Raw genomic sequence first — 12,859 nt, forward strand, 5'->3', positions numbered from 1 at the left:
TCGTGCACTATTGCATAAGCAGAGCCGTGGCTGATTTGCAAATGATTTGCCACATTATCCAGCGTCACTCGTCTATTCCATAGAGCATAAGTTCATGAGCACGTTCAATGTTGTCATCGTGGATGTGGACGGGCGTCCAGCTGTTTTTTCATAACACTTGTGCGATCTTCTTTGAACTTTTGTGCCCATTCAAACACACTTCGTGACAAAACACTTTCTCCATAATGTGCATTAAATCTTTGATAAATATAGGCATCAAACATAACCTCCGACCACAAGAAACGAATCACAGCATCCTGCACTGTTTTCCTGCAAATCACCATTGCAAAGCGCCATTACTCGCGCAACGGTCACAAACGAATTGACGTAACACAATGTAACCTACGCAGCAGCACTGAACAGATATTGACGTCATACGAAGAGTGCAGATGGATCAATACGGTCGACAGAAGTTTTAACTATCTGGAGTGCGGATAAATTTTTACCGAGAGTCGTATAGGAATCTATAATCTGTAAGTACACCTTTGGCTGAATGGAAATTTCTCTTACATATAGTCAAAAATGCAGAAACAGTGTATTGAATTGGAAAGTGATAAAAAATAAGTGAAGTTTCGAGGTTGCATGTGATTGCATGAGTACACAGGACGTTTTTAGCGAATAAAAAATAATTTTGAAAGACACGAGACTTATCTTGTATTTTATGCACTCTCTGTGTCCGAATTTCCAGAAGCTCTCTATCTTATGAAGTGTTTTAGATTAGCCGGAAAATTTTGTATGTACATACAAGAAGTATACGATCTAAGTGGAATATTCCATTATTCTCTTGATACAACAGAAACGAAATTTACAGAACTTCTCAGAAAGTTGGTTTATTATTACCAAATTAATAGAATTAATATACGTTTATCATCTTTACATACCTAAGTTGTGGAGGTTTATCGTGCGTAAAAAATTAGTGTCGTTTCAAAGTTACATTTCGTACATTTTAAGCCTATAATTTGTAACGTACAAAACAATGTAAATTTGAGCTGTTTCTTATCTCCACAATAAGAAAATCCAACTTTACGTTTTTTACACAATGATATTTATGGAACAGTAATATCATATTATTGCATCGCTTGGAGAATGAAGTCAAGGTACGATGTGACCCTAGTGTAAACGCTGGGATACCCAGCTGTGCCGCACTTATAAGCATAAGACACAATACCTATTAAATACGAGGTTAATTCATGTTGTATCAGCAGTGGTCCGCCGCGGTCAGCCTGAAAGGATCGTTAAATTTTTAATCAAAGATACTGAAATATATCGATCGAATTGTATTGAAATTATACTTATATACAGTAATAATCTTCTATTGACTTGTGTATTGAAATGCTCCAATTTATAATGTACATGTTATATGTATTTTGAGCAAAACTAAGATTAGAAGGAAATTAGATTAAATACCATAATGAGGTGTGAGAAGTGGGCAAAACTATTGAATTGTGTTTATCTATTATTTCTAATGTTTAAGACGTCGATTTGATGTTAATTCGAATTGACGTGTCTTCAGATACCGTATAGTTTGTAGTAACTCTGTAACTTAATTACCGTACAAGAATCCTCTCCACCCTGAGCATGTTCGGCGCATATTATACCATCAGTGATATCAGGTGCATTAGGAAATTTGGAATAAGCTATTTTGCATTCGGCGTTCTTAATCACTGGCATTTGTACTTCCATTAATGCATTACGTCGTGGTCGTCCTACGAAGAAAATAAGAAAGATATTTAAGACTGGAACTGTTTAATTTTATTATAAAATTGATATCAATTACTATATCTTAATGCTCCCTATCCAGCAACAAGGGGGTTATAGCCGACAAAGTTGCTCTTTCGTAGGGGCTCTTTCGTACAAATGGGATATACGTACCCTGAAAAATAAAAAAATAAATGAAAATGCAGGAAACGAATGACCAAAAGTATGAGAAAGAATTGTACACGCTTTATGACACAATATATGTGTACAGTAAGAAATTTCAGGATATGATACTTCAGTAATACTCAATAGCATATATATATATATTTGAGGACTTACTCGAAAATGGCACCTCCTCCACCAATCTAAGAATGGCAATATTATGATTGTGTATGCTTTCTATTCCATCCATATGTGCACAATGTGCTGCGGTCAAAACATGCCTAGCCGTTATCAGGGAACCTCCGCACTTCCATAGTGGTTTGTCTGGGTTTCGGGGATTACGAAAACCTAATGCAGCGATCCATGGCCAAGCGCCTAAAATGCAATAGTCATAGTTGTGAATATACATAATTTTTTCTCACATAATGAGTAACAACGATTATTATCTATTCGATATTCGATCATACAGCAGACGATAAGTACATACGTACAAATACTCTGAAATAGAGATTTGATAAAGACAGAAATTAAATTTTTATTCCACTGGAATAGAAATTATTAAATAATTCTATATAATTTCTATTTGAACTATACTGAACTATAAAGTTCAAACGTGTAATTTCTGCCCTAACAGTTTTTGATCTCTATCCATATTATTACTCCTATATCAATTTTTTATTTCAAGCAAAAAGATACTCTTCCTAACATGGAGTAGAAGAAAGAAATAATTCAAGTTAATAAGTAAAGTTACTACCGATAAAATCATAGCATTATTATTTAGTCTAATTGAAATGTACATTGATGTGCTGTTTAATGCCTTTAAAGTTCATTCTTTGCAGTAAATGGCTTATTATTAATCGGAAAGAAAGACATAAAACGTACCAAGTTCAGCTGGTTTACCATCGACCACCCTGGTATGAGAGACGTTGCTAAAACTACAGTATGGTGGTCGCCAAGCCTTATACTTATACACAGTTTTTATTAAAATTTCTCTCTTCTCTTTGTTTGGATCGTCCGGACAGCAAACGATCGTAACATTGCCCTGGTATCTGCACACTGATCGTCTATAAAAATCGGTGGCTGTACGGTACTGTATCTGCCATATTTCTTGCAGAGGTTTACATTTTCTGTAGTCAAGGCACCTGCCTTCTTGATTGTTCGGTGTGGTACATTCTGGATCAAACAATTTTAAAACATTTATACAGTTCAAAGATGCGTAAGAAAGCGACACCGATTACTCAACTTTCGAAGTAAAAAGCCGATCAAGTCCACCGGATTGCCCTACAGACACGTATTAATCCGTAAGAGTTAGTCATCATGTTGATAATAATTATCTAAAGAAACTTTTCACGTGAAAATATAAAATTTTAATTGATTAGATATTGTGTTAGCCATACTTAAGAAAGAAAATGAAAATGAATGAAATGAAAGAAAAGGACTACCTTCAACCTCATTTTTTAAATAAACACTTTGTCAGTTTTGCGGTAAATAACTTCTTAGGAATTCAGGACAGTTTTTAGTGAATCATTTTGTTTCGACCGTTCGCGGAGAGACGCGATCGCGGGATAGCACGTCAACGAGAGTTGTAAGTTCCCGTTACGATTAAATAATCGACACCACGAACTGATCGATCCCCTTATTTCGATTATGATAATAAGGGTAGTTCAATGAAATTCCACAGAATTAACACAAATAAATTAATGTTTATTTCAACAACTTATTAACTAGAAAGATATAAATGGAACAAAAAAAATGTAACTGCGTTTTGGTTGATAAGTAATGCGCGACATACCACATGTGTTGACGGTTCGACTTCTCGAAAAGTTCTGAACGCCTTTCGATTTTTTTCGTTTTTTCTGGAAGGCGACCCCCGCTACGTTCGGATCACGCCACATTCTTTTACGCGAGGTAAAATACGGGCCACGAGTCGACGTTTCTGGAAGTCGCCCTGCTTAATGAACCATGCGCTTGCCACTATAATGTTTGTTTGCCGGGCAGACGCGACGATCCGTCTGCGACATTATAGTGCCGCGATCGATAGTTAAGAATATGACCTATGGTAAGCCGCATGGCGTAACATTCTCCCCCCGTTGAGAGGGTACCGATCAAACTAGCGAGGTGTGGTTGAAGTTCCCATCTTATTTCGTCTCGGTGGCTAGTTGTTCGGGTTTCTCGAGATCGGGTTGAATTGGCAGTGGGACAAGCCTTTTGACGCCCCGATCCAAAATGCTCTTTGCCGTCTGAACTGTAGCTGTCCGGATGACACCATCGGCGCCTGGATGAACCTTGATAACTCGGCCCAGAGGCCAATGCATGGAGGGAACGTTGTCCTCTCTGAGGATGACGATTGTGCCCTTTTGGATGCTGTGTCCACCCTTGCTCCATTTATTGCGGTTGGTTAGCTCGTTCAAATACTCCTTATGCCAGCGGTTCCAAAAATGTTGTTTAAGCTGTTGGATATGCTGCCATTTGGAGAGTCGGTTCGATGGAATGTCCCTGAAATCTCGATCACGTAAGCACATTAATGAATCGCCAATGAGGAAATGTCCGGGAGTGAGGGCTAGGAGATCATTTGGATCGGTGGAGATAGAAGTTAGCGGGCGGGAATTGAGGACTGCTTCTATTTCTATGATAAGAGTATTACGGTGTTAAGCTCATATGTTTCTGTTTCTCCACTCGCGCTGCGCCATAATATCCTTTGATATTTCCGATCCTCTGGTCGTACGAGGAATTGCCGATACATTTTCTCGATGTCGCCAGTGAGTACGTACTGATGAGCGCGGAATCTAATTAATATACAAAATAAATTGTGAATTGAGTCGAGAATATAGGATTTCCCCATTTTCATGATTATCGTGATTTTTGTATAAATATATTTTTTAAGATACTAATAATTAGGTACTTATAAATTAGTATTATCAATTATTTTGCATTTATAATTCCGCCTCTAGTATAAGTGTTAATTGAAAACTAACTTTATGTTTCAAAAAGTACTAGCAAAGTCGTTGAGTAACAAGCCACTGATGCTAACACAAATAGCATTGTCGTAATTAAGTATTTCTAAATATTCATTTTTCATTTTGAACCTGTAGAAACAATTTATTATATATACTATTAGCTAAGTAATTGCATATTTAATTAAGTCGAAATATAAAACTTAGTTATTTTGATAATTTAGAAAATAAAAAACTGACAAACATTTCAATTTAATTTATGGTTGGAACAAAAGACAGTTATTTTTCATTAATTGAAATATTGCAATGCAGAGTACTTTCCAAAATACGCCGAGAGTATTCCTGATGGTGAAACGAGCGTTGCTTCATCGAATGCAGCTAAAGAAAACAACATCTATGTAGTTGGTGGTACGATGCCTGAAATAGAGGGCGATAAATTGTACAATACCTGTACTATTTGGGGTCCCGATGGAACTTTGATAGCAAGACACCGAAAGGTAAGTAATATATTCCTTTATGGCTTTGAAGTTGAAAATATTGGGGTGAAGAAAGTGACTCTATCTAGGAATAATTTAGGAATATACATATGTACATACGTATACTATAACCAATTCTATAATTTACGGTTTATAAAATACGTTATGATACGGGAAACGCCCATTTTTGTTGTAATGTGTTTGTTGTTGTATAAATTTTTCACATACGAAAATACTTATTTTTTCTCCTTTTTAAACATTATTAAATGATAAGATTTTTTAATAAAAGAAAGTGATAAAAACGCTGTCAGTTATTAAATAAAAAATAATTAAAGTTTAGGAGTTGGTAACTTTGATATTAAATTACAAAAGTTGCAGCAATAGAATTAGCTACCACATTTTTATGTTATTAGGTACATCTATTCGACATCGACATTCCTAATAAGATTACTTTTCGAGAGAGTGATTCACTCAGTCCTGGTAACTCCCTAACGACGTTCGATGTGAAGGGCTGCAAAATAGGTATTGGCATTTGCTATGATATTAGATTCGAGGAAATGGCACGCATTTATCGGAACAAAGGTACAGTAACTTAACCGATCAATACTTAACTAGCAAAAAATTAAATATCTTTCTTAAATATATTCTATATAAAATTAATATAATCTGTAACTCTGTATAAAAAGAAGCTTAATTTAAAAAACCAGTATATTTGCTGAAAATGAAACAAATAAAAGAATTAAAAGCACAATAAGAGGACTGTCCCCGCATATTCAGAAATGATGGAATGTGAACCGTGCAACTACGAAGTTAATTGGTATTCGGTGGCTTCATATTTCCTGCTTCTCTGGGTTAGGTTGCCAAATGCTGATATATCCAGCGGCATTCAATATGACCACTGGACCATTGCACTGGTCTTTACTTCAGCGTTCCAGAGCGAATGATAATCAATTATACGTTGCCTGCATATCACCGGCTCGTGTTCCTTAAGCAAGTTACGTCGCATGGGGACATACACAGTTGACCAATCCCTGGGGAAAGATTCTTTACGATTTGGAAACTCAAGAGAATATGGCAGTCACCGATATCGGTAATTTACAGCTTAAAATTAAAAGCGAGAGATCCATGATGTAATTAATTTTTAGTCTCGTTAATTTATCGATTTAGCCATCTTCCTCTGTATTTGTTGAATTTATTAGTAAGCATTACTTATTACTTCGTATGTTTCTTTTTTCTATCAGATGTAAAAGTTGTTGAGGAAGTAAGGGCTCAGATACCTACATTTTCTCAGAGACGTACAGATTTGTACGACACTGTCTGTAAGAAGGAGTAACTCTACACTAAAAGAGAAAATGTTTTTTTATAATATTTCTACTACCATATCCTTTTTTTGTGAATTATTACTAATTTCTTATCATTTGTACTAAATGAATGACTCAATTAAGAAAACCAAAACGTTATAAATAATAATCTGTATATCTTGTGTATCAACATGTAATTGGATATTATAATAATATAGGAATGCTATAATAATATAGGATAATAATATAGGAGAATAATAATATAGAAAAAAATACATGCTTTTAAACACCTTTAATATCGATCACATAAATTGTTATAATTCACAATGATTACGCATACATAAAACACCCCTTGATAGTAAAATTTACGATCAGAAGGCAATTACGTATCGTTTAACAACATTTAATTTATAACACCTTTTAAACATTTAGACAGATTAACACATAACACTTCTTATATATAAACATCAATTCGAAGTTATCAGCTTGGAGAAATTGGTCGATTAATACCTGTAGATTGTCTGTCTCGATGAAAGACTTAAAGAGAGCAAAAACATGATAATGCCGCTAATATAATATTCCTTCTTTCTTGTATCTGTCTGCCTCTCAGGTCGTTTTACTAATTACAATAAGTAATTTCGACTTCTTTGCGCTCTCTTTTAACGTATTCGAGACCGAAAGAAATTCATATCAGTCAGTAGGCAAGGGTATAATATACATATTTTATATATAACTTATGTAGTAATGTATATATCATGTTAATTTCATATTTTTTTCAATATAGAATATTGAATATTTCAATATATTATATATATATATATATATAACTGTACATAATACATTATAGAATAACATAGTATATAATTTTATATTTTAAAAATATGAGGCATACTATTTAAGATTGTCATCGATTTAAAATCAAAGTATGAAAAGGATACCCTGGAGAGAGTAAAACACAGAATCATTCCAACTAAACATTCAGATCGTACCGACACCTAGGTATCGTCTTACAATTAAATCTCGGTCTCGAATGGATTAAAATGAAATACATACTTGCAGCTTCAACATCTTCAATATCGAGGAGATTCAAACTTTACAAATAAATGTAAATTGCGATGTAAAACAAAGCGATGTAAAAATGGAAAAAGGAGGAAAGAAGGAACAGGGAAGCAAAGAGAAGAAACGAATTTTTCATTTTCTCTTGCCAGGAATATAAGATGCTAAGTAATCTTCCTAAGTAATCTCCTCCAGCTTTTTCTAGTTTGATCAATAATTATTAGTACATGTTAGGAAAACAAATACAATTTTTGTTCTCAAGCGAGGTATAATTTAAATTTTGTATGTACACAAAAATGTTAAATATCTGTAATAAACATGGTATAATCAATTTTTTTACATAAAATTATATTGTATAGGCTATTGTTATTTAAACATTTTAAATTGGATGAAGAAAAAAAATGACGCAAATAAAACGTAGGACATTTTAATTAAAGAGACTAATATAGAGATTTATCTACTTAACTGTGATTAAATCATCTCCACTTAACGCTCTACCTCTTCTATTAATTATGCTTCGTTAAACTATGATTACAGAGTGTTTCTTCGACCAATCGCGGGGAGACGTAATCGCAAGGAGAGACGTCAACGGGGGTCGTAAATCCCCGTTACGATTATAACAATCGACACCACGAGTTGATCGATCCCCTGATTTCCGTTGAGATAATAAGGGTGATTGAGGTTGTATAACCCTGTGATTCACAGAATTATAAATTATATGTTTCCAGCACTTAGATTACACTGACGGAGAGAAATAAGTAATTAACAACTTGTCGCACGAAGCTAAGATAGATATGTGCGTTAGAGCAGGGCTCTTATAAGTGGATTCAGTGTATTAGTGGACGTAGCACTATGAGATATTTAGGAGAGGAAATGTATGCTCGACAATACCGAGACCGACTCTCGCGTTATGCTTAGACTGCCCCGCTGGGCATTAGCGTATACTTAGTAGTTGACTTTTGAACGATGTAGAAGAAGTGAAGTTGAGTGACGATGCTGTGTCGGAGGAAAGCTAAGGATGGGTGTGTCTAGCGCACGGGACCATCGGATTTGTTGGTGCCGATGTTAGTTAAGAGAGTGAGGGAAACAGGTTTCGCTGTTAATTGGTTAACCGAAGGGTCTTAACCGCCCTCGAGAGAAAGTGGTTAGTGGGAGGAAAGTTGCAGCGCACGTGAGAAAACTAACTTTCCCTTGTCCCGCCGTAGTAGACAATAGTCTTTAGAAATTCTTCGGACACAGATGTTTGTTTGTTTTGAAGGACCTTAGCAGGCAAGTGACTCGGGTTTATGACGGGTGCTTAAGGATATTGAGGGTACGCCGTACGGAAAGGCGGACATCTGGTGTCCGTCTGGCCCGCGGTGTGTGACCTGGGCCAGGCAGAGAGGCCCGGCGTAACACAGAGGATGGGTTTTTTGATAAAATGACATTCTGACAAATATATATAGATCGATATATATAGATATAGATAGACAAATATATAGATTTTTACAACAGTAGTTATGAATGAACAGTAGTTATTGTATCAATTCCGTTCTTCAGAAGCTTCATTTGTGAAAAGACAATTGACCAGAATATGGATTCACTGTAGTTATAGCTATAGGATTTCAATCTAGTTGACAGACTTGCTTTACGTAGAGAATATCTGTCTCTTGTTCTACCTTATCGCGATTCTCTCCTCATCTTATACGCTTTGTCGAGCAAAGTAATATTGGCATATATCTCGGTTCTGGTTACAATCATTAGTTTCCGCCTAAACGGTTAGAATCACATAGCTCGCGCTCTACTCTCGTTTATTCAACATTCAGGCCATATGGTCGCATGCGACGAGTTTTATGTTAATTCCGACCGATTACAATACCTTTCTTTCGTTTACAAGGAACGACGAGACTGGCAGTTGCGTGATTTCCAATGCAAAAGCCGCGATATCTGCACGATAACCTAACCTCAACCGATTTTGTTGTACTATTCTTATGTGGACTTCGTTTGTACCACTTTCGTAACAAAAATAGAATACGTAGAACACAGCATTCCGTTATGCGATATTGTCGATTCCTAACATCCGAAAAATCAGAGATAATTATTTCCCTACAGTTGTACATTTGTGTGAAAAATTACGAACGTAAAGTTGTTTGGTGCATGCACAGTCCTCCCCTCCCCTGCATTTGCGTGGACATGCTAGAAAGATTCACTTTTCCACGGTGAAACTGTATGTATTATAATTTCATTTTTACAAAGGTCGAACATCCTACTATGCATAAATTTAATATTAATATAAGCAGGTTTCGTGTTAAGTATTACATCTGACGTATAAGCACACGTGTGTACGAGCCTTGGTTTTAAATGTCTTATAGTAGACACCGAAAAGATTATTCAATTGGATATCTGACTCAACATCAATATTTTACTAGGAGATAACATGTTAAGAACACGTTGGTGGATGACATGGGAGATGATGAATGAAGACATACTTCTGTGAGATGCATAAAATAGTAGTCAGAACGTATTTTGGCGCTTGGGGACAGCAACAGCTTTTTTTTTTTATTTATTTGTTGGAATACAATCAATTCTCGCGTTGAGAATTTTCAGTAATTTTTCCGGCGTGGCGCAGTGACATGGCTGTTTATTTACAATAAGTTAATACTTATTATAGATAGGTATAATTTATAAGTATTATAAGTAAGTGGATATACTTAATTTGGATAATTAAATGAATCTAACGTTTAGGTCTAGCGGGTAGTGCCTCTTCAGCCTGCGAATCTGGTCCGTCGTATCGAGTAGTCCAGTGATTAGGGGGTTTCGGTGTTTCTTGACTCTTTTGCTATATCTGCCGCTATATTTTGCTATTTCCTCTTTGACTGTAGGTATCTTGAGGTCGCGATGGATGGTTTCGTTGGTAACATACCAAGGTGCGTCTATTAAGGCTCTTAGCGTTTTCGATTGGAATCGTTGTAGTATTTCGATGTTGGAGTTACTTGCTGTTCCCCATCGCTTCCTATATCCCTATATTCCGTACTTGCTTCGCTTGGTACTTTTATAATTTTCGCAATTACAATAAAAAATTTAATTCTTAACAGATTAAAGATTTAACCTCCTGCTTTATAGTGTACAATAATTTTTTTTTTTCTTTCTTTTGTATAGGTTATGTGATCCATAGTTTGAGTAAGTAGTACATATATATATATATATATATATATATATATATATATATATATATATATATATATATATATATATATACGTGACAAGCTTTCATTTCAATCTATATTTAAGATTAATATTTTATCAGTTTCTGTTCGTAACAACATCGAAGTAGTCAATAAGTTTGAAGAGTATAATTAAGGAAGTTATGAAGCAAGAGGTTAAGAACAAATTCTTAAAGAGGTTATGTACAACTCAGTAGTACTGCTTTACATTACTTTGCGAATTACTTTTCAAGCATAAAAATAGTTTAACAGCCACTTATAGTTACTTCCTTACCATTATATTCATTAAATTCGTTTGATTTTGTAAACAAAATAACCACGCTGACCAGTCTCTTATTTAAAATAGAATTATTTTGTCATATATCCAACAGTTTACTTTCTCTTCGTAAATATTATTAATAATTTTATCAATTTCGTATACTTCCATCCTTCGTATAAGTGACAATGAATCAGAAGAGTTTCATAGCAATATTGAACAACATACAGTCAACTACAACACCATTAGATACATCCACCATACAGTCAACTACAACACCATTAGATAACAGCAATACAATAGATTATAATTTTCTACGTGTCATTGATTCATCGTCATCATTTTCCATTTTTTTAGCATATGTAAAAACGTATCTGACGTAATCTTACCTCGCTCTTTGAGTACAAAAATCCATTCAAATGAAACAAAGGGAAAATAAATAAGAAAACAAACACTCACATACGAATCTTCATTACATAACTGTATGTACTCCTCGAGGTATAATTACTCAGACACGTTACAGCGTACCTTCTTCGTTCCCTGATGGCTGATGTTGATCGTTGACGTTTATAATGAAAGAATTTCGTCAACGGCGCCATCTGGATCCCTGTTGAAAAATTAAAATAGCCGCAACAGCACCATTAAGCTCATCGCCCAGAGTAGCGTTTGTTCATGAGTCGTGGAGGAATTATTATCATCAACGACATAAATTTTACCAGTTCCGGTAATGTTCTTTATATGGTCCAGGCATTCGAAATCGCAACATCGCTTTCCAAGACGGAATTTCTTGCATGTCTGTAGTAAAAAGAAATCGAATCTGGTCCGTCGTATCGAGTAGTCCAGTGATTAGCGGGTTTCGGTGTTTCTTGACTCTTTTGCTATATCTGTCGCTATATTTTGCTATTTCCTCTTTGACTGTAGATATCTTGAGGTCGCGATGGATGGTTTCGTTGGTAACATACCAAGGTGCGTCTATTAAGGCTCTTAGCGTTTTCGATTGGAATCGTTGTAGTATTTCGATGTTGGAGTTACTTGGACAGCAACAGCTGGTGATACTGTCATACACCTCCATTTATAAACTTTCGAAAATCGATGTGACCTTCAAACTTTAGTGTATTCTGTTTCACAGCACAAAATGTTTCCGAAACGTACGTTTATTGTTACAATGAACTTGACTAATGGCTCTGAAATACTATCCTTGAAAAAACAATGGGGGAATTGGAGCAAAAAAAAGAAGGAAATAAACAAAGACCTTGTTGGTTCGTAAAAATAAAATATGCTACAGGAAAAACTTTTTCCAACGGATTGAGATGCGACAAGCTTTAAAAGCTATGACGCGAATCGAGCGTTTGTCTACAAGAGCGCATTTTCGGTGGATATATATGTCGGAATGACATTGGGGATAGGGTTGTCGGTGTTTGAGGAGTCTTCATTGAAGGTAGCCATCGTTGCGGTGTAACGAAGATACGATTTATTGACACAGGTATGAATAACACAGGTTTGACAATCTACCACGGCGGTGAGACGTCCGCGACACTAGTGACAGTGGTCTCCGGTTCAATAACGAATCCGCGGCCAACGGGATGACAGATGGGCGTTCTCGCTGAATCTAAGTCTGACTCGTAAAAATAATTGCTGAGCGTAAAGACGTTACTCTTTGGTCGACGGGAGCGCGTAAAAGAATGCCCGTCCCGTCCCGATGATGCCACAGAGG

The 12,859-nt window shown here is 35.7% G+C and overlaps 1 protein-coding gene across 2 annotated transcripts; it reads left to right on the forward strand.

Moving 5' to 3' along the window:
• The first annotated feature begins 374 nt into the window (after positions 1 to 374).
• On the forward strand, positions 375 to 9,710 carry LOC143304197 (omega-amidase NIT2-A-like). 2 transcript variants are annotated; one of them, XR_013060892.1, is made up of 5 exons: positions 375 to 512; positions 5,166 to 5,350; positions 5,743 to 5,911; positions 6,186 to 6,419; positions 8,224 to 9,710. XR_013060892.1 is itself a non-coding variant. In XM_076626581.1 (4 exons), exons 2-4 carry the CDS (start codon positions 5,267 to 5,269, stop codon positions 6,317 to 6,319), a joined length of 387 nt encoding a protein of 128 aa, XP_076482696.1. In that variant the 5' UTR covers positions 375 to 512; positions 5,166 to 5,266; the 3' UTR covers positions 6,320 to 8,035. The 2 variants fall into 2 exon arrangements, 1 of the variants encoding a protein (XP_076482696.1); XM_076626581.1 differs by lacking the exon at positions 8,224 to 9,710 and having other exon boundaries at positions 6,186 to 8,035.
• The last annotated feature ends 3,149 nt before the right edge of the window (positions 9,711 to 12,859 follow it).

This window comes from Bombus vancouverensis, unplaced genomic scaffold (assembly GCF_051014615.1).
Source record: "Bombus vancouverensis nearcticus unplaced genomic scaffold, iyBomVanc1_principal scaffold0026, whole genome shotgun sequence".
Classification (NCBI taxonomy): Eukaryota; Metazoa; Arthropoda; class Insecta; order Hymenoptera; family Apidae; genus Bombus; species Bombus vancouverensis.